The 25,762-nt window shown below is 52.0% G+C and overlaps 1 protein-coding gene across 1 annotated transcript in view; it reads right to left on the bottom strand.

Moving 5' to 3' along the window:
* LOC144732117 (paired box protein Pax-2a-like) overlaps window positions 1-25,762 on the bottom strand; it is a 43,155-nt gene that overhangs the window by 9,842 nt on the left and 7,551 nt on the right. The window contains exons 2-6 of the mRNA XM_078613406.1: window positions 21,250-21,415; window positions 19,179-19,376; window positions 12,331-12,416; window positions 9,734-9,850; window positions 1,093-1,286 (exon numbers count right to left, since the gene is read on the bottom strand). Of these exons, the coding sequence (XP_078469532.1) occupies window positions 1,093-1,286; window positions 9,734-9,850; window positions 12,331-12,416; window positions 19,179-19,376; window positions 21,250-21,415 (761 nt within the window). The remainder of the gene's footprint in view (window positions 1-1,092; window positions 1,287-9,733; window positions 9,851-12,330; window positions 12,417-19,178; window positions 19,377-21,249; window positions 21,416-25,762) is intronic.

Below are 25,762 nucleotides of genomic sequence, written 5' to 3'. Positions count from 1 at the left end.
ATGATTAGAAGTGCATAGCTCCGGTCGTTTCTTAATAAGTGGAGGAAAAGCGTTGCATGGTGTGCGTGGCAGTAGGACATCGTATCTCGCCAAACTTTACCGTTCCGTTCTTTTTGGGGAAATTGTTCTCGCTTAACGCGTTTTTAGTTTATCGCCGCACTTTTCAGGAACGCATCTACCTCGTTAAACGAGGACCTACTTGAGCATCGTATCGTGTAACATTGTATTGTAGGAGACCTGTTATTAAATGGACACGGTATGTAACCGTGGTACCTAGGCACGTGGCCTGTAGTCCAGCACTGCCAGGAGAATGTGGTATAGCAAAGAAAGAAACGTGGACTCCATCTGTTACATCTGTACGGGATAGAGTTTCCCCCCGCCCCCCCCTCGGTTTCCTCCCACACAATCAATTAATTGGCCGGATATGCCTTCATATATTCAGGAGTCCAGAGCTTGGGCAATTGTCGGTGACATTTGGTCAACGCGAGTCTCCCCGCTGCTGCTGTGTTGTCAGCGAGTAGCACCTATGAAGGCCGGCACGCCACACGAGATTGTGTGGGCGTCCAGCATCACCATGCCCAGCCGCCTTTGTCTCCCTAGTGGCGATGTGTATATGTCGCACCAGGTGCTCATTTGAGGCTGAGTGCACCTAGAGGACAGGCCCATGAATGGTTCAAATAATCGTCACCGGTGTTGGTTGCCATGAGCGGGAATCGAACTCGGGTTCGCAGAAAATAGGATCGCGGATAATAGGATTGCGGATCGTAGATAGTAGGATTGCGGATAGTAGGATTTCAGATAGTAGATTGCAGATAGTAGGATTGTACATAGTAGGATTGCGGATAGTAGGATTGTAGATAGTAGGATTGCGGATAATAGGATTGCAAATAGTAGGATTGCGGATAATAGGATTGCAAATAGTAGGATTGCGGATAGTAGGACTGCGGATAGTAGGATTGCAGATAGTAGGATCGCAGATAGTAGATTGCAGATAGTAGGATTGCAGAGAGTAGGATTGCAGATAGTAGGATCGCAGATAATAGGATCGCCGATAGTAGGATCGCGGATAGTAGGATCTGTGCCGGCTGGCACCTGCTCGGCCTTGACGGCCTCGCCGGAGGCTGCGGAGTTGGCGAAGGGCTCCTGGTAGTGGTGCTGGCGCTCGAAGGCGCGCTCCAGCGCCTCCAGCTGCTGCTGGGCGAAGGCGTCGACACGCAGCTGCTTGCGCCCTCCCGCGTGGGGCGCCCCCCCACAGCGACCCTCGCCCCCGTGCAGCGCCGCGTCCACTGTGGGTGTGGGGGAGACACAGGTGTGTGGGACAGGTGTGTGGGTGAGGTGAGTGAGTGACACACAGGTGAGTGTGGGTGAGGTGTGTGAGGGAGACACAGGTGTGTGTGGGACAGGTGTGTGGGTGAGGTGTGTGGGTGAGGTGTGTGGGTGAGGTGTGTGGGTGAGGCACGGGTGTGTGTGGGTGAGGTGGGTGGGTGAGGTGTGTGAGTGACACACAGGTGAGTGTGGGTGAGGTGTGTGGATGAGGTGAGTGAGTGACACACAGGTGAGTGATACAGGTGTGTGGGTGAGGCACGGGTGTGTGTGGGTGAGGTGTGTGGGTGAGGTGTGTGGGTGAGACACAGGTGTGTGTGGGTGAGGTGTGTGGGTGAGGTGTGTGGGTGAGGCACGGGTGTGTGTGGGTGAGGTGTGTGGGTGAGGTGTGTGGGTGAGGTGTGTGGGTGAGGTGTGTGGGTGAGGTGAGTGAGTGACACACAGGTGAGTGTGGGTGAGGTGTGTGGGGGAGACACAGGTGTGTGTGGGACAGGTGTGTGGGTGAGGTGAGTGAGTGAGGTGTGTGGGTGAGGTGTGTGGGTGAGGTGTGTGGATGAGGTGTGTGGGTGAGGTGTGTGGGTGAGGTGAGTGAGGTGTGTGTGGGTGAGGTGTGTGTGGGTGAGGTGTGTGGGTGAGGTGTGTGGGTGAGGTGTGTGGGTGAGGCACGGGTGTGTGTGGGACAGGTGTGTGGGTGAGGTGTGTGGGTGAGGTGTGTGAGTCACACTGGTGAGTGAGCCACAGGTGTGTGGGTGAGGTGTGTGTAGGTGAGGTGTGTGTGGGTGAGGTGTGTGTGGGTGAGGTGTGTGTGGGTGAGGTGAGTGGGTGAGGTGTGTGGGGGAGACACAGGTGTGTGTGGGTGAGGTGAGTGAGTGACACACAGGTGAGTGATACAGGTGTGTAGGTGAGGCACGGGTGTGTGTGGATGAGGTGTGTGGGTGAGGTGTGTGGGTGAGGTGTGTGGGTGTGGTGTGTGGGTGAGGTGTGTGAGTCACACAGGTGAGTGAGCCACAGGTGTGTGGGTGAGGTGTGTGGGTGAGGTGTGTGGGTGAGACACAGGAGTGTGTGAGGTGTGTGGGTGAGGCACGGGTGTGTGTGGGACAGGTGTGTGGGTGAGGTGTGTGGGTGAGGTGTGTGTGAGTCACACAGGTGAGTGAGACACAGGTGTGTGAGTGAGCTCCAGGTGTGTGGGCGAGACGTCGGGATGCATCGTCTGTTTTCTATTATCGCTTCTCCAAGTCATCGTCTCGCTTTGCCTGCACCTTTGCTGTCGCGTAAGTCACCGGAGTTGCTCTCGACGAGTGAGGAACGGCGTCGCGTTAAAGAGGCGCCCATTAATCGTGGGACGCGGTACGTTTGTATCAAACAATAAAAAGGCCCGCTTTTCCTTCTTGTCCACGAGCGCGATCCCACCCCTCCCTCAATCCCTGCCTCCCCTCCCTCCCAGCGCTGAACTGCGATTCTCCAAGCCGCTCGCCCCAATCGACGAATTCCCCAGTTGATCGATGACGTCACCAGCTACTGTGACGCGTCACGCGCCCTAACTGTGACGCGCGTCGCCCGCGTGCTCGAGTCAGCCGCCGCGCTCTCGTAGCCAGCGGCAAAGGAAGAAAAAAACACAGGGGTGGGGTGTGGGGTGGTGACGCCGCTACATAGTTAACGTCGTGACATCTTTAGGGCCGTAACAATCTACGCATCCAACCCGTAGCGCCGCGCCCCCGCGGTGTGATGGGGTGGAGTGCGGGCGAGGAGAAATGGTATCGCCAGTGGTTGGGCTATAGTCTTGAGTGCGCAGGCGGTGAACCTGCGTCGTTGCCTATGAGTTGGAAGGGTGCCAGGTGGCCGCAGGATATATTTTGTAAACCCCTTGCCTGCTGGGCAATGTTGGTCTGTTAATCCGATTGGCTGATTGACTAAGACAGCTGTTTATCTGTGCGCGGAGACGCTGAGCTGAGCTCTGCTTGTACCCAGAATTCTCCGCGGCAAAGGAAAATGAGTTCGTGGCGTGGCACGGCTGTGTGCGTTGAAAAGGGTCCAATGGATGCAATGGGCGTGCTCTTGCCAATAACACCTGGCAATCCAGCTGATGTTGTTCACTTCACTAACAAGCCTGACTGCTGATGAGACCGCGGATGCTTCGACAAATGCTGCGTCATAATACGTGGCCGAGACAGCCTATGGACAAAGGCATGGCTTTACTTTTAGACAGAATAGAGTTGTGTTCATATTCTTTGGTTTTTTCGGTAAAGTCAATCGTGCTGTGACGGTTCCACCTGAAGACGGAAGCTTGTGTTGCCTCCGAAACGTCGTGATTTTAATTTTATTTTTTATTTTACTTTTATTAATTTTACATTTTTACCTACGTGACTTTACCGAAAAAAACTAAGAATATGAATCCTTGCAGTCACGAAAGCTTCAAATCTAGAATTAGAGTTGTGTTCCTACGTCACGAACTAATCGTTGAGGGCCATTGTGTAGGATGGCAATGGCTAAAGAGAGAACGCCTCCTGCACACATTAGTCTCTCCACGTCATTTTTGTTTACACAATCAGCCGCATGAGCTTCAACATGCAGCGTATCATAAGCAGTCAGGCATCCTTGAAGCAATGCTGGCAAAAGTGCCCGATGTTCATATGCGAGAGGATCTGCTGAGACGTGTAAAGCAATTGGTGATGCCGCTTGTGTTGGCAGTGGTGCGAATATCAAAATCGGTGGGCTAAAGCAGTGAACTATTTGTCTTTTGTCAACGTGACACTTTTTTTGCTGATTGGCCGTGTCGGGTGGTGGAGGGTTACGACACATTTATAAATAACGCGATCTAAACCAAAAACGTTGATTGTGAATATCAAAATCTCCCCAACGCGTTCGCCAATACCGATACTGCGTGTGTGGCATTACAAGGAAAAAACACACGTAATATTGTAGGCGACGTTTCGGGCAATGGGCCTGTTTCTATAGCACACAATTAGAGAGTAACTATTCACACGGCAATTTAAAAACGGGCTATCAGAAAGTTTGTTTTAAAAACCGAATTCTTATCAGGCCCCACGAAGTAACGCCCAATCTCCAACTCTTACAGCCCACCATGTATCTATGGCCTCTCTATTCATGCGCTATGAAGAAGGGTCATTGTCCGAAACGTCGCCTATTATATATTTGATTCATTTTAAGGCAACACGGTGTTATTATTGACAGACGCATTGAGCGTTTTGCTCATGCTGCCTTCCAAGAGTATCGTAGAATGCACTCCTGAGTGCAGTCGATAATGCTTCCTAGGAAAATGTTTTATATTTGTAAAAATATTTTTTCATATGAAGTAATGTTTACCGTCTGTATTATTATTAGCGCTATTACTGATGCCTAAATGAAGCCCTCATATTGCTCACACGAAAGAAATAACGCTGCCGGGAACGCATCCCAGATAATGACCCCTTTAAGTGCTCAATCGGTTAGGAACGCGTCTCGAGCGCTAAGCGAGGTCTGCCTGTGTGTCTACATATTATTTCCCATGGCAACGCGTAATGGGTTTGTGTGCGATATTACAATGACAAGCGGCGTGCCCACACCCCAACCATCCAGTTATCCCCCCCCCCTTCCCCCACCTTCCCCCCACCATCACAATTCAAAAATTCGATTCAATTCGAGAACCAATCGATGTGGTAGCATCGGTCATCGATACTTTATCGCGATTCATTCATTCTCCGCCCCCACCCACGCAGAGAGAGAGATCAAGAGAGAGAAGTAGCATTGTAACTTCTCACACGGCCCCCTTACCCACAACACCCCCCCCCCCCCTACGCATCACCCAGAATCTGCGCCGTCCGTCCGTGTGATGGCGAGGCGCCTTGCGGGAGAGTTGCTGCCGCAGCTGCTCTGGCTCAGAGGGCCCACAGTGAATTCGCGTGCAGGGCACTTCGCAAATTGTGGTGGTGGGTGGGGAACGCGCTCCGATCGTCTATTCAGAGTCTTTGCAGTCAAACCCCCCCCCCCATCTCTACTCCCTTCCTCTCTTCATATCTCTCTCACCCTCTCTCTCCTTTTTTTTGTGTTGTGCGCGGTGCTTTTAGCGCCACAGCGCGTCGATTTGTAGCGTTTATTTTCATTTGTTTGCTGGTGACTTTGTGTATTTCATATTGAAATCGCCTCCAGTGCAATTGCTGCTGGCGGCAATAAAAGTTGTTTAAAAGTCAAAAAAGCCTCTAATTCTCCTTGCCGTGCATTACACAACGTCGCTTCGCAAAACCTCCCTACAACAGATCGAGCGGTGGCTGCATTGAAGTAAATCATTTACCATCGTCATCATCATCATCATCTTGTGTCACTGTAATCGGGCATGTTCTATCCGCTGCTGGATGAAGGCATTTGCAATACCAGTCGCCACCCTTTCATTGTCCAGCGATTCCACAACGCGTCTCGATCTCATCGCTCCATCTCCACGCGCGTCTCGTCCCGCCTACTGAGACGTTTTCTCGCGGTGTCGTTGACTCCCACTGCGTCCCTGGTCTCGCCCATCGCGGATGCCGTCAACGGGGCTCGGCAACCCGCGGCTCTTTCAGGGCTGCCTCGTGACGTCACTGATCAAGGACCACCGTCTCGTGTTCACACGAGGGCGACGCGGTGGCGAGATGTATGTAGGAGGTTGTGGGTTCGATCCCGACCCTGACGCCTGCTGCTGTATACTTGGAGTTTGCGTCTCTCTAACCACGTGACTTTTCTTTTGTATTGTGCGCAGTGCTTTCAGCGCCACAGCGCGTCGATTGGTAGCGTTTATTTTCTTTTGTTTGCTGGTGACTGTATTTCATATTGAAATCGCCTCCAATGCTTTTGCTGCTGGCGGCAATAAACGTTGTTTAAAAGTTAAGTCTCTCTCTCCCCGTGGTCGCGTGGATTTTTCTCCGGGTCCTCCGGGTTTTCCCTCCACGTGTAGAAACATGCGTTTAGAGTATTTGGCTGCTATACATTTACACGTGACGAGCCACTTCGTTAGGTTATTATTCGTGGCCAGGTTGCTTCTGAAAAAGAGCTATATTGCTCAGTGGACCCTTACTTAGTAAAATTAAATTAAAAGTAAATAGTAATCTGAGAATAGGGTTTTCCCCTTTTATCTGGCAACAAAACAGGCGTTAAGATGTTAAAACACCAAACTGAAACCTTTTACAAGGAATCATGTCTGCATTAACCACAATACTTGTGGTCAGAACGCGTCCTCTGGTCTAACACCTTTTTGTGACGAGGCTCAAAAGAAAGCTGTCTCTGGTGTGGACCAATCAGTTTCAAAGACAATGCATATATTATCAAAGTATGTTTTTTGTTTGCATTCTGACCACAAGTATTGCGGTTAATGCAGACATGATTCCTTGTGAAAGGTTTCAGTTTGGTGTTTGAACAACTTAACGCCTGTTTTGTTGCCAGAAAAAAAGGGGAACAACCTATTCTCATATTTTGGTACTGGCAAAGGAGGTCCCATGATTTTAAAGTAAATCTGCACACTCGAGACTGCAGGCCACGAAGCGCCACGCTCGCTCATTCGTCGTGCGCCTTGCAAAGGACTCAGTGCCAAGCCGATTAATGTTTTTTTTAAATCCTTTATATTAAGTTCGCTTGCTTGCTTAGGACCGTGCAAATCTTTCGGTCGTTTTTTAACCCACTTCCCGTGATCCAATCGAGCTGACATTTTCCACACAGACTCGTTGTGCGGGACAATTAATGTTCGTGACATTTTTTTTCCAAAATTTTACACTTTTAGGACAAAAATATTATATTTAATTACCAATTGCTTAATGGTGCAATGCAATCATCTGACCCATAGGTGGCAGCCATCTCAAGCCAGAGGACGAGAGGACTCTAGCCGCCACGCATATAAAGGATTTAGAGTGAAAAACTTTGTTTTTACTGGTTATACTTATTTTAAATTCCCTTCTCTGTAATCGACACCGGGCTAGGATGAGACGCGGGGCTGCGAGTGGCGATACCGATTCATGGAGGGGCTGGCGTCACGAAGCGAAGGACTGGGGGGGGGAGGGGTGGTGGAGGGGGTTGGCGGGTGGGAAAGGTATTTGGGCAGAGCGGACCCCATTATTTTTTGTTCATCGTTTTAATTTTAAAAGTTGACGTCAGTTGGAGTGGCTCAAAGTCCGCACCTGTGTTGCCTCTCAGCCGGCCGACAATGAATCCCGGGGCTTGCTCACCTGGTCTCTACTCCCTCGCCCCCCACCCCCCCCCCTCTACCCCCAATCCTCCCCCCTCCTACCCCCACCTGGGCACCTCGCACTCAACTCGACTGCCAAGGAAATTAAAAACGGGGGTTGCGAAGAATCCACGGCGCTTCTGGATGTTCGAGTGCAGGTGGATTGCGGGGGGTGGCCGGGATTTTACGGCAGGGCACAGGGCCCAACAGCGTGGAGGAGTTTACATTTCGATTTAAAGCTTTCGTGACTGCAGGGATTCATCTTCTTGGTTCTTTCGGTGAAGTCACGTTGAAGGGAAATAATAAAATAATAAAGATAAAACATAATAAAATAAATTCTCACGACGTTTCGGCCACAACGCAAGCAGCCGTCCTCAGGTGAAGAACAGGTCTGTCGGAAAGACAGCGTCTGAATGACAGACTTGTTCTTCACATGAAGACGCCTGCTTGCGTTGTGGCCGAAACATCGTGAGAATTATTGTATTATGTTTTATCTTTATTATTTTATTATTTCCCTTTTACGTGACTTTACCGAAAGAACCAAGAAGAAGCGTGGAGGAGGTTCAGGGCTTTTGGAACACGCCTTGGTGCACGCGATCAAGTAGAGGGGTTTTTTGCGGATGGGTGAGACGCGTGTGCGGAATGGAAGCTTCTGGTAAACAATTTGGGAATTTCATGGCAGGATAAGGGTTAAAAACATTGCAGGTTTGGACTAGAACGTGGCTCATGGAATGTGGTGCCGACGTCATCAGGGCTAGACGCACTAATTGGGTACTAGAGGGGGACATTTTTCCTCGCAGCGGATTTTGGCTGCCATCGCACAAAGACGGCCACCACCCTGGGCAGTTTCAGATGCGCTTCTGCGGACGTCTGGAAAGCTCTTCCTTTCCGATATTAGGAAGCCACTGAAACTATGCACTTTTTAATCATACAGATTGAAAGCTCATTTCTTTAGAACTGCGTTTCATGTTTAGTTTGTTGTCCTTCTCCCGGATCTCCGATTAGCGCGGTTGGCTACGAATGGTGTGAAAGAAGTTGAACACAGAGACTTACATTTTCGACCTGGTAACACTGCCTTTCTCATTTCAGCTCTGCGTTCAGGAATCTGTTGACTTTCAGGTAATTCTGAGCACCAAGTCAATGTACACAGTCCTCGTCTGATTCCAGTTTAGTCTCATCTCATGTGCGGTAATGGCAATTGGCTCTGAATAACACAGTATACACATACACCACTTGTATATGTAACAAAGACAAAAATTCCCCCAAAAAAGCCTTAACAGACTGTTGGGACAAGTGCTGTTAGCGAGCACCAATGAAGGCCTGCACAGCACACGAGGCAGTGGGTGACCAGCACCACGCCCGACCGCCTTTGTATCCCCAGTGGCGATGTTTACACACCGCACCAGGTACTCCTTTGCGGCTGAGTCGACCTAGGGGAGGCCCAGGACCAGTTTGGCTAATCGTCACTGATGTTGGCCGTGAGTGGGAATCGAACTCGGATCGCCGGGTTCGTAGCGCAGCGTAGCGCTAACCGTCGCACTACCGCTCCCCACTCGTAGATACATACACACACACCCACACGACACACACACAACACACACACTAAGCACCACGGCGTCTCCCCGTACTTGCAGAGCAATAGCTACCTCCACCTTGCGTCGCGTAGGGATGGTTGCCACTGATTGGGGGTCACCTTGGCTCGACTACAGCTGGGCATCAGGGTGGTTGCGATGAGACGCGTGATGTCAGGAGCTTCGGGTCGCTGACTTTTAGGCGAGGGCCACGCTAACCCAAGACCTCGCCATGGGAATGCTTCCTCGCCGCTGGCTCAGCGTGAGGAGGTGCAGCGGAGAGGGCCCAACTTTCTGGGCCAATGGAACCGGTGAAAAAGAGCTTCACAGCTCGTCGGCTTCGTCCTGATCTAAATAAAGATTGTGATTGTCATCGGATTCTGAGCTGCCGAACTCAATATGGTATTCTTTTTTTTTTTTAAACTTACAGACAACGATCACAGAAAAGTTGGGAACGTTAGGGCGCCTGGTTGTGAGACGTAAGAACAGGGCCGGAGGGGCGATGTTGGAATTCCCCTACCGCGTAGGTTTGTCGCGGTCACTCTGCAGCACGTGGCACGGAACATCGGACATTGTGACGAGCAACGATGTTGGAATGTTTTTGTCGGGGGGGGGGGGTTGGGGGGGGGGGGAGGCGTCAGGTGTGAGCTCGTACCCTCGTCTCGCTTCCTCTTGGCGTCCCCGTTGGCCCGGGGGATGCCCAGGATCCCGCTGATGGAGTAGGAGCTGGGCCCCAGGGAGCTCTCCACGGGCGTCATGGCCCCGCTGGACACTGCAATACACGGGGACCACACGGAGACCACGTGGAGGCCAGACGGGGACCATGCGGGGACCACACGGAGACCACATGGAGGCCAGACGGGGACCATGTGGGGACAACACGGGGACCACACGGAGGCCACATGGAGGCCAGACGGGGACCATGCGGGGACAACACGGAGACCACATGGAGGCCAGACGGGGACCATGCGGGGACAACACGGGGACCACACGGAGACCACATGGAGGCCAGACGGGGACCATGCGGGGACCACACGGAGACCACACGGAGACCACATGGAGGCCAGACGGGGACCATGCGGGGACAACACGGGGACCACATGGAGGCCAGACGGGGACCATGTGGGGACCACACGGAGACCACATGGAGGCCAGACGGGGTCCATGCGGGGACAACACGGGGACCACACGGAGACCACATGGAGGCCAGACGGGGACCATGCGGGGACAACACGGGGACCACACGGAGACCACATGGAGGCCAGACGGGGACTATGTGGAGACAACATGGGGACCACACGGGGACCACACGGAGGCCAGACGGGGACCATGCGGGGACAACACGGGGACCACATGGAGGCCACATGGAGGCCACACCGGGTCCATGCGGGGAACCACACGGGAACCACACAGAGACCACACAAAGGGGACCACACGGAGACAAAATGAAGACCACACGGAGACCACACGGGGGACACATGGAGATCACACAGTGACCACACGGGGCCCACGCGCGGACCACACGGGGACCATATGGAGACCAGATGGAGACAAAATAAATACCACAAGGAGAGAACGTGGGGGACACATGGAGACCACGTGGTGACCACACGGGAACGGTGCTCGGCTCTCGCAAACCAAGCGTCGTTGTAGGGCCCCAGGAAGCTCGCTATCGTTTCACGACATCTCTTCTGCCATCGTCGTCATCACCATCGCCAGTGATGGAAAATCCCCTGCTGGATGAAGGCCTCACCATCGGCACAGTAACCTCCCTGAGGGTCCCGCCGCGATGTATAACACCGCACCAGCACGCGAGGAGCTGATTATATCGCTCCATCTCCCCGTCGGATGTCCTCTCGGATCCCATGGCTACCACTCTGTCTCGACCATCGTCCATCATCCCTTCTGAGTGACAGCTCCTGCCCAAGCCCCCTTGTTTTTATTCTCAATTCGGATGATGTCATTAATCATGCACGTGGTCTCTAATCCACGTGTCCGAATGTATCCAAATGCCCATGGTGGTGAGATATTAACTACGTCGCCTGGTATACAGGAGGTTGTGGGTTCGATCTCGACCCTGATGCCCCTGGATATTTGGAGTTTGCGTGTCTCTCTCTCCCCTTGGTTACGTGGATTTTTCTCCGGGTCCTCCGATTTTCCCCTCCACAAAATGTACAAACGCGCGTTTAGAGTATTTGGCTGCGATACATTTCCACGTAATAAGCCACTTCGTTGAGCTATCATTTGTGGCCAGGTCGTTTATGAAAAAGAGCTATATAACACTCAGTGAGCCTTACCTGGTAAAATAACAATAATTGAGTTTAGTTTTATCCCAGTAGCGTCCTTCACGAACCTCCTCCACAGAGGCCAATCTTGACACCGCTGGTACCAAGCCATCAGCAAGTCCACTCGGCTCCAGAACATCCTTTACCGCATAGGTGGGGAACTTTGTTTCTGCCAAGGGCCATTTGGATATTTATAACATCATTCGCGGGCCATACAAAATTATCAACTTAAAAATGTGCCCGTTATATTTGGTCAAACATTTAATTAACTCGCCCCTAATGTGATGGGCTGGAACTGCTTCTCTTTGGCGAGGCGTGTGATGTTAGCTGCTATTGATGATGTTGCTACTCGCAACTGCTTTTCCAGGTTTGCTTCTAGATGTATTTAATTTCGAGTCCCGCCTGCGGTTGCCTTGACAGGGCCACACCAAATGATTTCGCGGGCCTTGTACGGCCCGCGGGCCGGACGTTCCCCACCCCTGCTTTTACCGCATCACCTCCATGTCTTCTCTAGCCTGTACCGTGCCCATTTAGGCCCCTCTAAGTGGCCAAACAGAAGCTGCTGGGCATGCGGGCAACGTGACCCAGACAAACACAGCTTCGCCTGCAGGGGGATCTCACAGATGGAACTGTGCTCAGATCTTTCAATGATCTGTGCGCTCCTCACACTATAATCCAGTCTGGTTAAACAAAGACAAAGATCCCCCGTATAGTTTTAACAGACTCTAGTAGCAAGTGCTGTTAGAGAGGAGCTATGACGGCCGGAACCGTACAACGAGGGGATTAGTGGCCAGCACCACGCCCGGCCGCCTTTGTCTCCCTCGTAGCGATGTTTACACCCTGCACCATGTACTTGTTTGAGGCCGAGTCGACCTAGGGGAGGCCCAGGACCGGCTGAGATAATAATCGTCACTGGTGTTGGCTGTGAGCGGGAATCGAACCCGGGTCGCCACCCACACACACACACCTATGGTGTGTCCACTGGGTAGTCCTTGTCCTGGGCTGTCTTGAGGGCTGGGATGAAACGGCTGCTGCACCTTGGTCCGGATTATCCTGGGAGTGGGGGGGGGTGAGGAGGGGGGGGGGCAGAGGCGAGAAGGAATATTGACAGGAGGGGGGGGGGGGGTACCACGCTGTCTGTCATTGCCGTGGTGACCGCAAACTCGCCACGCGTCCGTGTGTAACATCACGAGCGAAAGCAAACGCGGGTTGCCCCCCTCGCTTTACGCGGGTTCCCTTTGTGTGAGTCGATGCTCTTCGCGCGGATAACCTGCGCCTACCTAAAGATTCGCTGAAAATGCGGTTTGATTTCACTCCTGATATTGCCTTGTTTCATATTAATAGAGCGCCTTAGCAGCTCAAAGGCGCTCGATAACATAGCAAAACAAAACGGTAACAAACATGTCGTGATTTAGTTAGCAGGGGCAGTGCATGGGCCGATGAATGAGTGACCCTAACAGAGGGGAGGGGGGAGGGGTCACGAGAGGGCTACAGGGGAGGGACGGGACCGAGTGGAGGGGCGAGGGGAGGGGAGAGGAAGGAATGGGCGACGGAGAAGAGGTGGCGAGGCTTTAAGGAAGGAACAAAAGGTTAAGAAGGCGGACTGCTTCATGTACAGGGGGGGAGTGTTGAGTCTATGGGCAGTGTTGAATCTATGGGCAGTGTTGAGTCTATGGGCAGTGTTGACTCTATAGGCAGTGTTGAGTCTATAGGCAGTGTTGAGTCTATAGGCAGTGTTGAGTGTACGGGCAGTGTTGCATCTTTGAGCAGTGTTGAGTCCATGCGCGGTGTTGAGTCTATGAGAAGTGATGTGTCCATGGGCAGTGTTGAGTCTATGGACAGCGTTGAGCCCATGAGCAGTGTGAGTCTATGGGCAGTGTTGAGTCTATAGGCAGTGTTGAGTCTATGTGTAGTGTTGAGTCTATGGACAGCGTTGAGTCTATGGGCAGTGTTGAGTCCATGAGCAGTGTGAGTATATGGGCAGTTCAGACTTGTATTTCTTCAACAATTGTTGTTGGATAACATCGGTCTGGAAAACCCATAGGCCGATTAACTTAATTAAAATGCGTAAACATGCGTAGACATAGAGCAGAGTTCTCCTTATAAAAATATAAACTATAAATATAATCCCGATAGAGCAGGCGGAAGGGGGCCCTGCAATGTCCGCGAACAATATGAATCCCCGTCACTGCGAGCATCTTAGCCGCACTAATCAGGTTCTAGAGGGGACTTGATCCACCCTGACAAACAAGTAAAACCACGCAGCGCCACGCTCAGTCTGTTCCGTCATTGCTCGGGCCTCTATAACTTGGCGGACACGCACGATATGAAAATTGTATTTATTTTGCCAGGTAAGGCCCACTGAGCTGCTATATGGCTCTTTTTTCAGAAGTGAACTGCCGACAAATGATAGCCCAACGAAGTCGTTTATCTCGTGGAAATGTACAGCAGCCAGACACTCTAAACACACGTTGACTCTCAATGTAGAGGGAACGCCGGAAGGACCCGGAGAAAAATTCACGCGACCACGGGGAGAGAGAGAGACGCAAACTCCAAACATACAACAGGCATCAGGGTCGGGATCGAACCCACGACCTCCTGTGTACCAAACGAGGTAGTTAACATCTCGCCACGGCGGGGCCCCGCATATTTCAAGCGTTATTGTTGAAGAACGCGCCACGAAGTTGCAGGCTTTAATAGGTGCTCGCAAACAGCATGTGTCACATAGACGTGCACTTGACTCCGACAGTCGATGTTCGGCTACAGGGTGTTTGTGAGTGCGTGAAGGCGCTGTTGTTTGGATCTTCTTGTCACGAACCCCACCAGCCCTGTCACTCCCTTCCCCACACCCAGTGCCCCCCCCGATCCCCCCCCCTCATGCCCCCACCCCTATCAGCCCCTCCCTCCCTCCCACACCACCACCCCCCCCCCCCCCCAATCTTGCAAGCCATAAATGAAGCGTTGGCCGTGATCGATACGGCAAGGATATAAAGATTTATGTGCGCGCGCGTTTGCGGCAAGCCGGGAAATTACAAGCAAATTTGCTGGAGTTATGGTGGTGGTGGTGGGGTGGGTTGGTGAGAGTGCTAGGGAGAGAGTTGCCTGCGGAGAGAGAGAGGACAGAGAGAGAGAGGAGAGAGACAAAGACGTCGAGAAGAGATACATAGACACGCACGGATAATACACGCGTAAGAGAAACACAAACAAAAAGAGCTGTTAGCGAGCACCTACGAAGGCCAGAACGGTACACGAGGGTGTGTGTAGCCAGTACCACGCCCGGCCGCCTTTGTCTTCCCAGTGGTAATGTTGACACTAATTTGAGGTACTAATTTGAGGCTGAGTCGACCTAGGGAAAGCCCAGCACCGTTTCAGATATTCGTCACTGGTGGTGGCCGTGAGCAGGAATCGGCACTCAGGTCACCGGGTTTGCAGCGTAGCGCGCTAACCACCACACCAGCGCTCCCCCACGATAACAAAGATCCCCCCCATTTAGCATTAACAGACTGTTAGCGAGCACCTATGAAGGCCGGCACGGCATGCCAGCACCACGCCCGGCCGCAGACACACAGAGACACACACACCGAGACAGAGACACAGAGAGACACATACCGAGACAGAGACGCAGACACAGAGAGATGGGGGGAGAGGTACAGAGAGCGAGAGACAGAGAAAGAGAGATTTTAGTCCGAGTGCAGTTATACCAAACAAAGTTTGGTGAATAATAAAGTCGCTGGCATCGCCCGAACACAGGATGCACATTGTGACTCAACGCCGCGTTTACAATGAAATTCAGTTCTGGTTTATATAGAAACACATAGACACTCACTCACACACCCATACACTCACTCACACACCCATACACTAACTCACACAGTCACTAACTCACTCACACACAGATATTTACTCACTCACACACACTTACTCACACACACACAGACATCAACTCACACACACAGACACGTACACACACAGACACTTACCCACTCACACACACAGACACTAACTCACACACACACACTAACTCACACAGTCACTAATTCACACACACACACACTATCTCACACACACAGACACGTACACACACAGACAATAACTCACACACAGAGACACTAACTGACACATAGACAAACTCACACACACCGCCACTAACTCACGGACAAGTACACACAGATGCTAAGACACACACACACTTACACACACAGACACAAACTCACACACATAAACTCACATACACCGCCACTAACTCACAAACACAGACACGCACACACAGACGCAAACACACACATACACACACTTACACACACAGACACTCACTCTCACACACACACACAGACACAAACTCACACACACAAACTCACATACACAGACACGTACACACAGACGCTAACAGACACACACACACTTACACACACAGACACTAACTCACACACACAAACTCACATACACCGCCACTAACTCACACACACAGACACACAGACGCTAACGCACACATACACACACTTACACAAACAGACACTCACTCACACACACACACAGACACAAACTCACACACACAAACTCACATACACTGCCACTAACTCACACACACAGACACGTACACACAGACGCTAACAGACACACACACACTTACACACACAGACACTAACTCACACACACAGACACAAACTCACACACACAAACTCACATACACCGCCACTAACTCACACACACAGACGCTAACACACACATACACACACTTACACACACAGACACTAACTCACTCACACACACAGACGCTAACTCACACACACACACAGACACGTACACACAGACGCTAACACACACATACACACACACACAGACACTAACTCACTCACACACACACAGACGCTAACTCACACACACACACAGGCACAAGGTCACAGACACAAACACAAACTCACAAAGCCCACCCGTATAGCCTAAACAGATTCATACTGTCAGGTTTTTTTTCCGGTAAAGTCACGTAGGTCAAAAAATAAAATTAAAAGTTAATAAAAGTAATTTTATTTCCATTATTACTTTTATTAACTTTTAATTTTATTTTTTACCTACGTGACTTCACCGAAAAAAAAAATCTGAGAGTATGAATCCTTGCAGTCACGAAAGCTTCAAATCTAGGACCTAAACAGATTATTGGGGCAAGTGCTGTTAGCGAGCACCTACTCTATGACGACCGACAAGACACACGAGGGGGTGGGTGACCAGCATCACGCCCGGCCGTCTTTATCTCCCTAGTGGCGATGCTCACAGATCGAGACAAAGTCGGCCGGGCGTGGTGCTGACCACCCACCTCCTCGTATGCCGCGTGCCGGGCTTCATAGGTGCTCATAATCAACGTTTTTGGGTTTAGTTCGCGTTATTTATAAATGTGTCGTAACCCTCCACCACCCGACACGGCCAATCAGTAAAAAAGTGTCACGTTGACAAAAGACAAATAGTTCACTGCTTTAGCCCACCGGTGTGTTGAAGAGTGAAACCACAACATTCATAGGTGCTACTCGCTAACAGCACTTGCCCCAACAGTCTGTGAGGCTATACGAGAGGATCTTTGTCTTTTGGCCGGTATCGGCGGGCGAGCGGGGAGGGTGGGGGCGTCTTAAGCTACAGCCCCGTCTCCTTCATCTCGCCTTACGGGGTTCATCTTCCTTCCTCTCGCTGTATTTACCCTTTCACATGTAAATCGGTGCTACCGACACCACGGGGCTCATCTGCCGATTGGCAAACGCGACGAACAAGACGGGGCCTTGTGCGCGCGCCCCGGGTTGGCGAGCACGTCCGGCACGTGGAAATCCACTTTCGTATCGCAGGTTCGGGTTGAGATAGCGGGATAACGCAGGTCTATTGTGCGCGGTTACCCGAAATCATGTTTAAATTCATAAAGATTCTGAGATAGCTGTGTGGGTGTGTGTGTGGAGGCTCGTGAAGGACGCTGCTACTGGGCAGGCAAGCGCTTCTCCAACAACAACGGAGGGAAGAGGAGCGATGCTCACAACAAAGAATGGAGCACCGGGCGGATAAAACACAGCACGGACCCAGCTGGTGCATCTATCGGTTATCTCAGTGAGCCAACCCATGTCACCTGGGTTTGTACCGTGACCTTCCTATCAGCGAGCCTTCGACGCTTCACGTGGCCTCAAAGTGCACCTGGACTGGCACAGGCGCCGTCGTGACGTCACCGTCACTTAGTGGCAAATGGCGGTAGTTGTATTCCACGTGTAATGTGTACACAGATACAACACGTGTACACGCACACGTGTTGTATGTGTGCGTGTACACTTGTTTGACTTGACAGCGTTAATTGCTTGGCGCGTCACGTGGGACGTACTCTGGTCTCATCCAATAGAAAAGCCTCGTGTCATCCAATAGAGAACTTGCGTCTCATCCAATAGAGAATCTGAGTCTTATCCAATAGAGAAACTGCGTCTCATCCAATAGATAATCTGAGTCTCATCCAATAGAGAACTTGCGTCTCATTCAGACCATGGCTTGCAAACCGTGGCAAATCTCAGGTTATGCCTCTTCTGACTTATGGAGTCTCACTGTCAAAACGGTGTGGTTGGGTTCGACATGGGTTAAGACCTTCATCCAGCAGTGAATAGAACACGGCTGATTATTGTTGTATTATTGTTACTTCGCTTGTTAACCCAGGAAAGCCTCAGTAAGTCTCACAACTCGTATTCTCAGGAGGGTATTGCCAAGTTTGTTTTTGAAGGAGGGTGCGACCTTGCAATGAATGTGTGTACGTATGTAGAACTTCTTTCGCATCATACGTAGCCAACCGTGCTAATCGGAGGTGCAAATCACAATACATTAATTTGAAGGTCAACTTTCAGAATTTGAATGCTTGGCCGACTCCAGGTGGTACATTCTTCAGCAGGGATACAGCACACAGACTCCACGCAGAATTCTAGATTTGAAGCTTTCGTGACTGCAAGGATTCATACGCTTAGGTTTTTTCGGTAAAGTCACGTAGGTAAAAAAGTAAAAATAAATAATAAAAAACAATAGAAATAATAGAAATAAAATAATAAATCACGACGTTTCGGAGGCAACACAAGTCTCCGTCATCAGGTGGGAACCGTCACAGCTAATTTTACTGTATCACTTGTAATTTGCACCTCCGATTATTATTTATTTTAATTTTTTACCTACGTGACTTTACCGAAAAAATCTAAGAGTATGAATCCACGCAGAATGGCACCCGAGTCAGGAATAGACTCCAGGCCCCGTCATGCTGGAAGACGCGAGGTTACACCACCTCGCTACCTTGCCACCTAATTATAACCATGAACCAAAGACAAAGAGCCACCGTTAAGACTTGACAGACTGTTGGGGCAAGTGCTGTTAGCGAGCACCTAATGGAGGCCAGCATGGAACACCAGGCCCGGCCACCTTTGTCTCCCCCAGTGGCGATGTTTACACACCGCACCAGCTACTCGCTTGAGGCTGAGTCAATCATGACCCCACTCACCCACGTCACTCACAGCCATCAACAGGTGAACACGCGGGATCGGTGGCGCAATGATTAGCGGCACTGCGCTACGAACCCGCCAGACACCCGAGTTCGATTCCCGCTCACAGTCAACAACACCGGCAGTGACGATTATCTGAACCGGTTGGCGACGTACGGCGTGAAAGAAGTTCTCCGTAATACTGTACATACACACATACTCGCTAACAGTACTTGCACGCCACGGCCTCTTAATGCTACACGGGGCTTGGGGTGGTGGTGTGGGATCTTTGTCTTTGTGGGGAGGCCACCATCCAGCAGCGGATAGACTCTGGGCGGAGCACCTGTTGATGGAGGAAACGCTGGGAACGCTGTCGGGGTCGCACACCGCCTCGGCGAGCAGGCGGTCCCGGATCTCCCAGGCGAACATCGTGGGGTTGTGCCGCTTGTACTCGGCGATCTTCTCCACCACCTTGGGAGTCGCCACCTTGGGCTTGGAGCCGCCAATGACGCCCGGTTTGATGCTGCCCGTCTCGTAGTACCTGGCGGGTCACGCGCAAGGCCGCGTCATCATCGGTAGCGGCAGCAGTAGCTGAAGTGACTGCTGCTGCTGCTGTTGGCTGTTGGCTCCATCTCGTTCAGCTGTACAGGGGGGTTTCCTACCACGGTGGAGAGATGTTGACTACCTCGCCTGGTGTACAGGAAGTCGGCGGTATGATCCCCACCCTGACGCGGTGCTGCATATTTGGAGATTGCGGTGTCTCTCTCTGAAATATTTCTCCGGGTCCTCCGGTTTTCCCTCCACGTTTAGAATCAACATCACGGGTGTAATTTATTTGGCTGATAGCCATTTCGATAATAGAGAGTTTTGGGTTAGATCGCGTACATATAAATGCGTCGTTAATTGTCCACGTGATAAGCCACTTCGTTCAGCTATCATTTGTGACCAGGTCGATTCTGAAAAAGAGTTATATAGCTTAGTAGGCCGACCTGGTAAATTTTATAAATAGTTCATAGTTGAACTTAGTTTATATTAAAAGCAGAGATGGGGTGTGTAAATCCAAATAAATCCAGGGTTCCAGACTTTTCTTGTTGAAATAGGCACTGGTGATGCAGTCGGAGTAACATAGGCAGTGGCAGAAGCCATAGCAGCAATATCTGTTGCAGCAGCAGCACCTGTATCTTGAGCAGCAGCCGTAGTTGTAGCATTAACAGCAGGATAAGTTATTCCAGCAGTAACAGCAGCAGCAGAATCAGTAACAGCGATAGTGGCTATAGCTTAGATTAAAACTCTTGTTTGGAGAACTGCTTTTTGTGTTAGCACGGTTAATATGTACGGTGCGAAAGAACTTCCACAAACACAAAGCAGCAGTAATAGCAGCAACAACAGCAAGCAGTTGGAGTAGCATCACCAGAATCAGCACCATCATCATCATCGTCGTCATTTCCATCGAAACAGCCTCTGCTCAAAGGGAGGTCGCTCCTTCTCTGCTGCTGCTTCCGCGTCTGGAATGTCATCTCGCTGCCCCCCCCCCCTAGTCCAAGTCCAGACCTCCCTGCTTCATCTGCAAACTCGAGACCGATTTCGACTCGTCTGATCCTCATCAGCAAGCCACCGCCCTCGCTCAACCCCCGCCGCCCGACTTGTCCGTCCTCCCATTCTCTCGTCGCCCATCCCAACATTCGTTTCTGCCCCCACCCATCTCTCTATCTCTCTCTCCGCCAGTCCGCCCGCCCGCCCGCCGGCCTGTTTACTCTTGTCCGCCCACACGCATTCTCGTCGACCCCTCTCCTTCCACCCGTCCATCAGTTCGCATCGCGTTCCCCACGCGTCCGACCGTCCGTCTGTCCACTCGCACCGTCCAATTGTCCGCCCACCCGCCCGCCCGCCCGCCCGTTCGTCTTCCTTTCCGCCCGCTCATCAGCGCGCCAAGTTTGTCCACCCGTCCATCTGTCCGCACGCCCGCCCGCCCCGCTATTCCACCAAACTCTAACCCCCGAGTTTCACGGTTGGCTACGTACGGTGCGAAAGAAGTCCAGCGTACACATACACACTGCTCACATCCCCCCACTCCACGCACCGTTCATCTGCCCCCCCCCCGCACAACTACGTCCGTTCTTCCACCACTCCGCCCACCACTCCGCCCACCTGTAAGCCACTCCGCCAACAACTCTCCGCCCGCCTCTCCTGCACTCGGCACACACCTCTGCCCACACCTCTGCCACTCTGTCCACACCTCTGCCCACACCTGTGCCACTCTGCCCACACCTCTGCCACTGTGCCCACACCTCTACTCACACCTCTGCCACTCTGCCAACGCCTCTGCCCACACCTGTGCCACTCTGCCCACACCTCTGCCACTCTGCCCACCCACCCTCCCACCCTCCACCCCCATCGTCCGTCCGTCCGCCGACCTGCCGAGGATCTTGGAGACGCACCCGTGCGACACGCGCAGCTGGCGCGAGATGTCGCACGGTCGCACCCCGCTGTGCGCCAACTCCACGATCCTTTGCCGGACCACGTCCGGCAGCGGTCTCCCGTTCACGAACACCCCGCCCAGCTGATTGACCCCGCCGTGCCCTGCGATACACCCAGTGGGGGTGGGGTGAGGGGGGAGGTGCAGGGTAGGGGATGGGGTGGACACGGAGGCGACAGAAAGGTAATATAGCGGTTGTTCTGTATTCACGAATTTGGCCGTTTAGTATACTCGACTCATCAGATAACACGAAGGTTGCTGTAGAAAAAAGTCTCACATCTCCCCCCCCCCTCCACGTGTGCCGCTGGACGGGAGGTGATAGTATGGCTCGGTCGCGTCATCGGCATCAGCCGCGTCGCGCTGGGTGTGGCTTGTAGGGGGTTTCCCGCCTTCGGGAGGATGTGGGGCCTAACGCCGCGTTGGAAGCTGCCCGAGTAATCGACCACGAATAAAGTAGTCGATGATTATTTCAGTCGATTGGTTCACTTAAGCGACCAATAGTAGTCCCAGCTCGACGCTACAATGCCCGCCCTTTAGTCAATTTGTGCTATGAAGAAGAGCCATTGCCCGAAACGTCGCCTATTGTATATCTTTTAAGGTGTAAACAAACGGCGTTATTGAGGAACGCGCTGATTTTTCCGTCTCAATCAGAGCCTGCATTTACGCTATAGTAAGACAAAGATCGATCTACCGTATAGGCATCATAGGTTATTGGGGCAAATTCTGCTAGCGAGCACCTATGAAGGCCGGCACGCACGGCACACGAGGGGGTGGCTGGCCAGCACCACGCCCGACCGCCTTTGTTTCCCCAATCGCCATTGGGGCAAGTGCTTCTTTGCGAGCGCTTGCCCCAATGGCGAGGAGTGGGTGGCCAATGTTTAACACACGGCACCAGGTACTCATTTGAGGCTGAGTCGACCTAGGGGAGGCCCAGGTCCGGTTCAGGTAATCGTCACTGGTGGTGGCCGTGAACAGGGCATCGAACTCGGGTGGCTGGGTTCGTAACGCAGTGTAGCGCTAACCGCTACACTACTGCTCCCCAACAAAAACAACAACCGCCATTCGCCACGAAGTGGCGGTGACGTCACCACGACGCTTGTGCCAGGCTAGGTGCACCTTGAGGCCACGTGAAGTGTCGAACGCCCGCTGGCAGGAGGTCACGGGGCAGACCCAGCAGGTGCCACAGGTCGACTGACTGAGACGACTGGCTGATGCATAGAGTTACCCCATAGAGTTACACACTACCTGCTACTCCTCATTCATATGTATGCTAATATAAGTTATAAACACGTTACAATTATGATGTTAAAAACAGATCACATTTTCACGTAACTTACCGCAATATATGACAAATATTAAAAAATCGTATTTCAATACAGTTGTTTTTAAATAGTGATGATAAGAATAATGAATTAACGGCCCTTTGTCAATCCACTGCTGGATGAAAACCTCTCGACGCCGTACCGGTCATGGGAAGTTGTTTGACCATACTTCACCACGCTGGTCACTCACTGATGTTAGCCGTGGTCGGGAATCCGACTTGTCGCCCGCGGTCGATGCACGCTGCAGTGCGCTAACCGCTGCGCCACCGCTCCTCCCCCCCCCCCCCCCATCTCTCCCCACGAAACATGATTACATAGCAAATGCATTGTTACGTACAGACTTCTTGCAATACGTTACTGAATATAAAATAACAAAACGTTACCGCCATTACCGCATTAGAAGATTCGCTGCCCCCCACCCGTATATGGCCCCTGTACTGCAGTTGAGGGCGATGTCGGGATGCGTCTTATAAACAGGTGTAGGTTTGCGTGCGTCTTACTTTTCGGTGCGTCTTATATTCCGGCGCGTACGATAATTATTCGGCTCAAGTTAATTTGCGTGTATAAAAAATAATAAACCCAAACACGTCATTACGGACTACAGGGACCACTGTGAACACCAGCGGCGTTATAAACATGTTAAGAATGTTTCGGCGTTCAAATGTAAGTAAAAAAAACCACACCACATATATCCATAATAGGCGTATTCAATGTGCAATAGTAAGCAGTGGCCAGCTTCACTTTGCTTTTTATCGGCTCTAGCGTGTCACTCCGCGGGAGACAAACTGGCTGGCTCACTCACTTTGGTGGCGTTGGTCGCGTGTACAGCCGTTCAGCACGAGCTCGACGGCTATTTACTGTGTGCAACGTACAGGCGTGCAGAACATTACATGCACATTAACGCGCACGTATACACATCCTCCCTATAGCCTTAACAGACTGTTGGGGAATAAGCTGTTTGCGAGTAGCAGCTATGAGTGGATGGTGGCCAGCACTACGCCCGACTGCCTTTGTCTCCCAAGTGACGATGTTTACACATCGCACCAGGTACTCATTTGCGGCTGAGTCGAGCTAGGGGAGGCCCGGGACCGGTTCAAATAATCGTCGCTGGGTCTTGGCCGTGAGCGGGAATCGAACTCGTGTCGCCGGGTTCGTAGCGCAGCGTAGCGCTAACCGCTACACCACCGCTCCCCGCACATCTTTGACATTAACACGCACGCACAGACACATGACGGAGAGGGTACGGCTGTCATCTAGCAGTGGACGAACACAAGGGCTTTACGCGTGTATACAGTACGAGCCTTGGCCAGGCGCCGAGCTTTAGGATGAACGTGCGCTCTGAGTGATGTCAATCGACCTCGACGCCCTAATTTCTCTGGGGCCCAAGTGGGGGGGGTGGGCGGGGGGTCAGATCGCGTACGTGACATGTGCGTCGTAAATCCCTCCTCCACCCGACACAGCCAATGAACGAGGTTGACGCGTGTCCCGTTCGAGAACAGTATCGCGACATTCATCGGTCACTCGGCTTCCTATAGCCCTTCTCGAACGCGGGGGTAGCGTCTCCATTTGCCACTCGGGTTCACGATGAGTCCATCCCGCGTGAGGTTATTCCCTTGCGCAAGATGCGCAAAGTTGCGTGTGCTCGTGAAGACGAGGGGGGGGGAGGGTGGAACGTCGGCGCAGTGGGTAGCGCACGGTGATTGACGGCGACAGAGTGAGCGAGCGAGCGCTCTCGCGAGTGAACGAATAGGTTGAGCGAATGAATGAAACTCGTGAGCGAGCGAGTCAATGAGAGCAAACGAGCGAGAGTGTATGGGCGAGCGACGGACGGGTCGAGCGAACGAGCGAGCGAGCGGATGAACTGCGTACGATAGAGTGAACGACGCAGTGAGCGAGCGAGTGGAAGAGTGAGTGAGAGCCCGATCAAGTGAACGAGCGAGAGAGTGAATAGGCGACTGAGTGGATACGTCGGTGAATGAAGGAGTGTGCGAGTGAATGAGCAGGCGGAGGGATCGATCGAGCGAACGACAGCGAGTGAATATGCGACTGTGGGAATGACCCACTGAATGAATGAGCGAGCGAGCGAGCGAGGCTTTGAGTGAGTGAATGAAACGGAGAGAGAGAGGAAATTAATAAATGGATGAGTGAGAAATTCCGCTATTGCTCGCATCTTTATCCCTTAACGCTCTTGCAGCCAGCCGTAGCTCACAACACAACCGCCATCCATTAGCGTAAAACTCATGCTGTGTGTGTGTGGAGTTGTTGAGTGTGTGTGTGGAGTTGTTGAGTGTGTGTGTGGGGGTTGTTGAGTGTGTGTGTGTGAGGCTAGCGCTGCGCTACGAACCCGGCGACCCGAGTTCGATTCCCGTTCATCGCCAAACATCAGCGGCGAATGTCTGACACGGTACTGGGCCTCCCCTAGGTCGACTCATCCTTATACGAGTAGCTGGTGCGCTGTGTAAACATCGCCACTGGGGAGACAAAGGCGGCCGGGAGTGGTTCTGGCCACCCACCCCCTCGTGTGCCGTGGCGGCCTTCAAATGTTGTTCGCTAACAGCACTTGCCCCAACAGTCTGTTTAGGCTACACGGGGGATCTTTGTCTTCGTTATTGAGTATGTGTGAGTTATTGTGTCGTTTAGTGTGTGTTGATTTATTGAATGTGTGTGTGTAGTTGTTGATGGTGTACGCTGTATAACATCCACATTGTTTGTGTATGTATATGCGCACATGTGTGAACATCAGCACTGGGGAGACAAAGGCGGCCGGGCGTGGTGCTGTACCACACCAACCCCTCGGTGCGACTCGCGAACAGCATTTGCCCCAACACGTCTGTTCAAGGCTATACGGGGATCTTTTTATTTGCGGAGAGTTGGCGGAGTAGTGGTTTGCAGCGCACTGCAATGATGAAACCGGTCACCTGAGTTCGATTCCCAGCCGTGGCAAACGGCAGAGAAACGAAGCCGTTCTGGGCCTCCGCTAGGCTGACTCAGCCTTGAATGCCTACACAAGGGCGGGCTAGTGGGCAAAGTGCTGGCTAAACCAGCCTCATCGTGAGCCTCGATAAGTTGACAGCACTCTCCTCTGTAGTCTGTAAGAGTTGTGCATGGCTACACACGAACCAATGTATG

The sequence above is a fragment of the Lampetra planeri genome, chromosome 41 (genome assembly GCF_965212315.1).
Source record: "Lampetra planeri chromosome 41, kcLamPlan1.2.h2, whole genome shotgun sequence".
Classification (NCBI taxonomy): Eukaryota; Metazoa; Chordata; class Hyperoartia; order Petromyzontiformes; family Petromyzontidae; genus Lampetra; species Lampetra planeri.
Note: the sequence above shows the minus strand (reverse complement) of the source record. Positions and strands in the feature narration are given on the sequence as shown.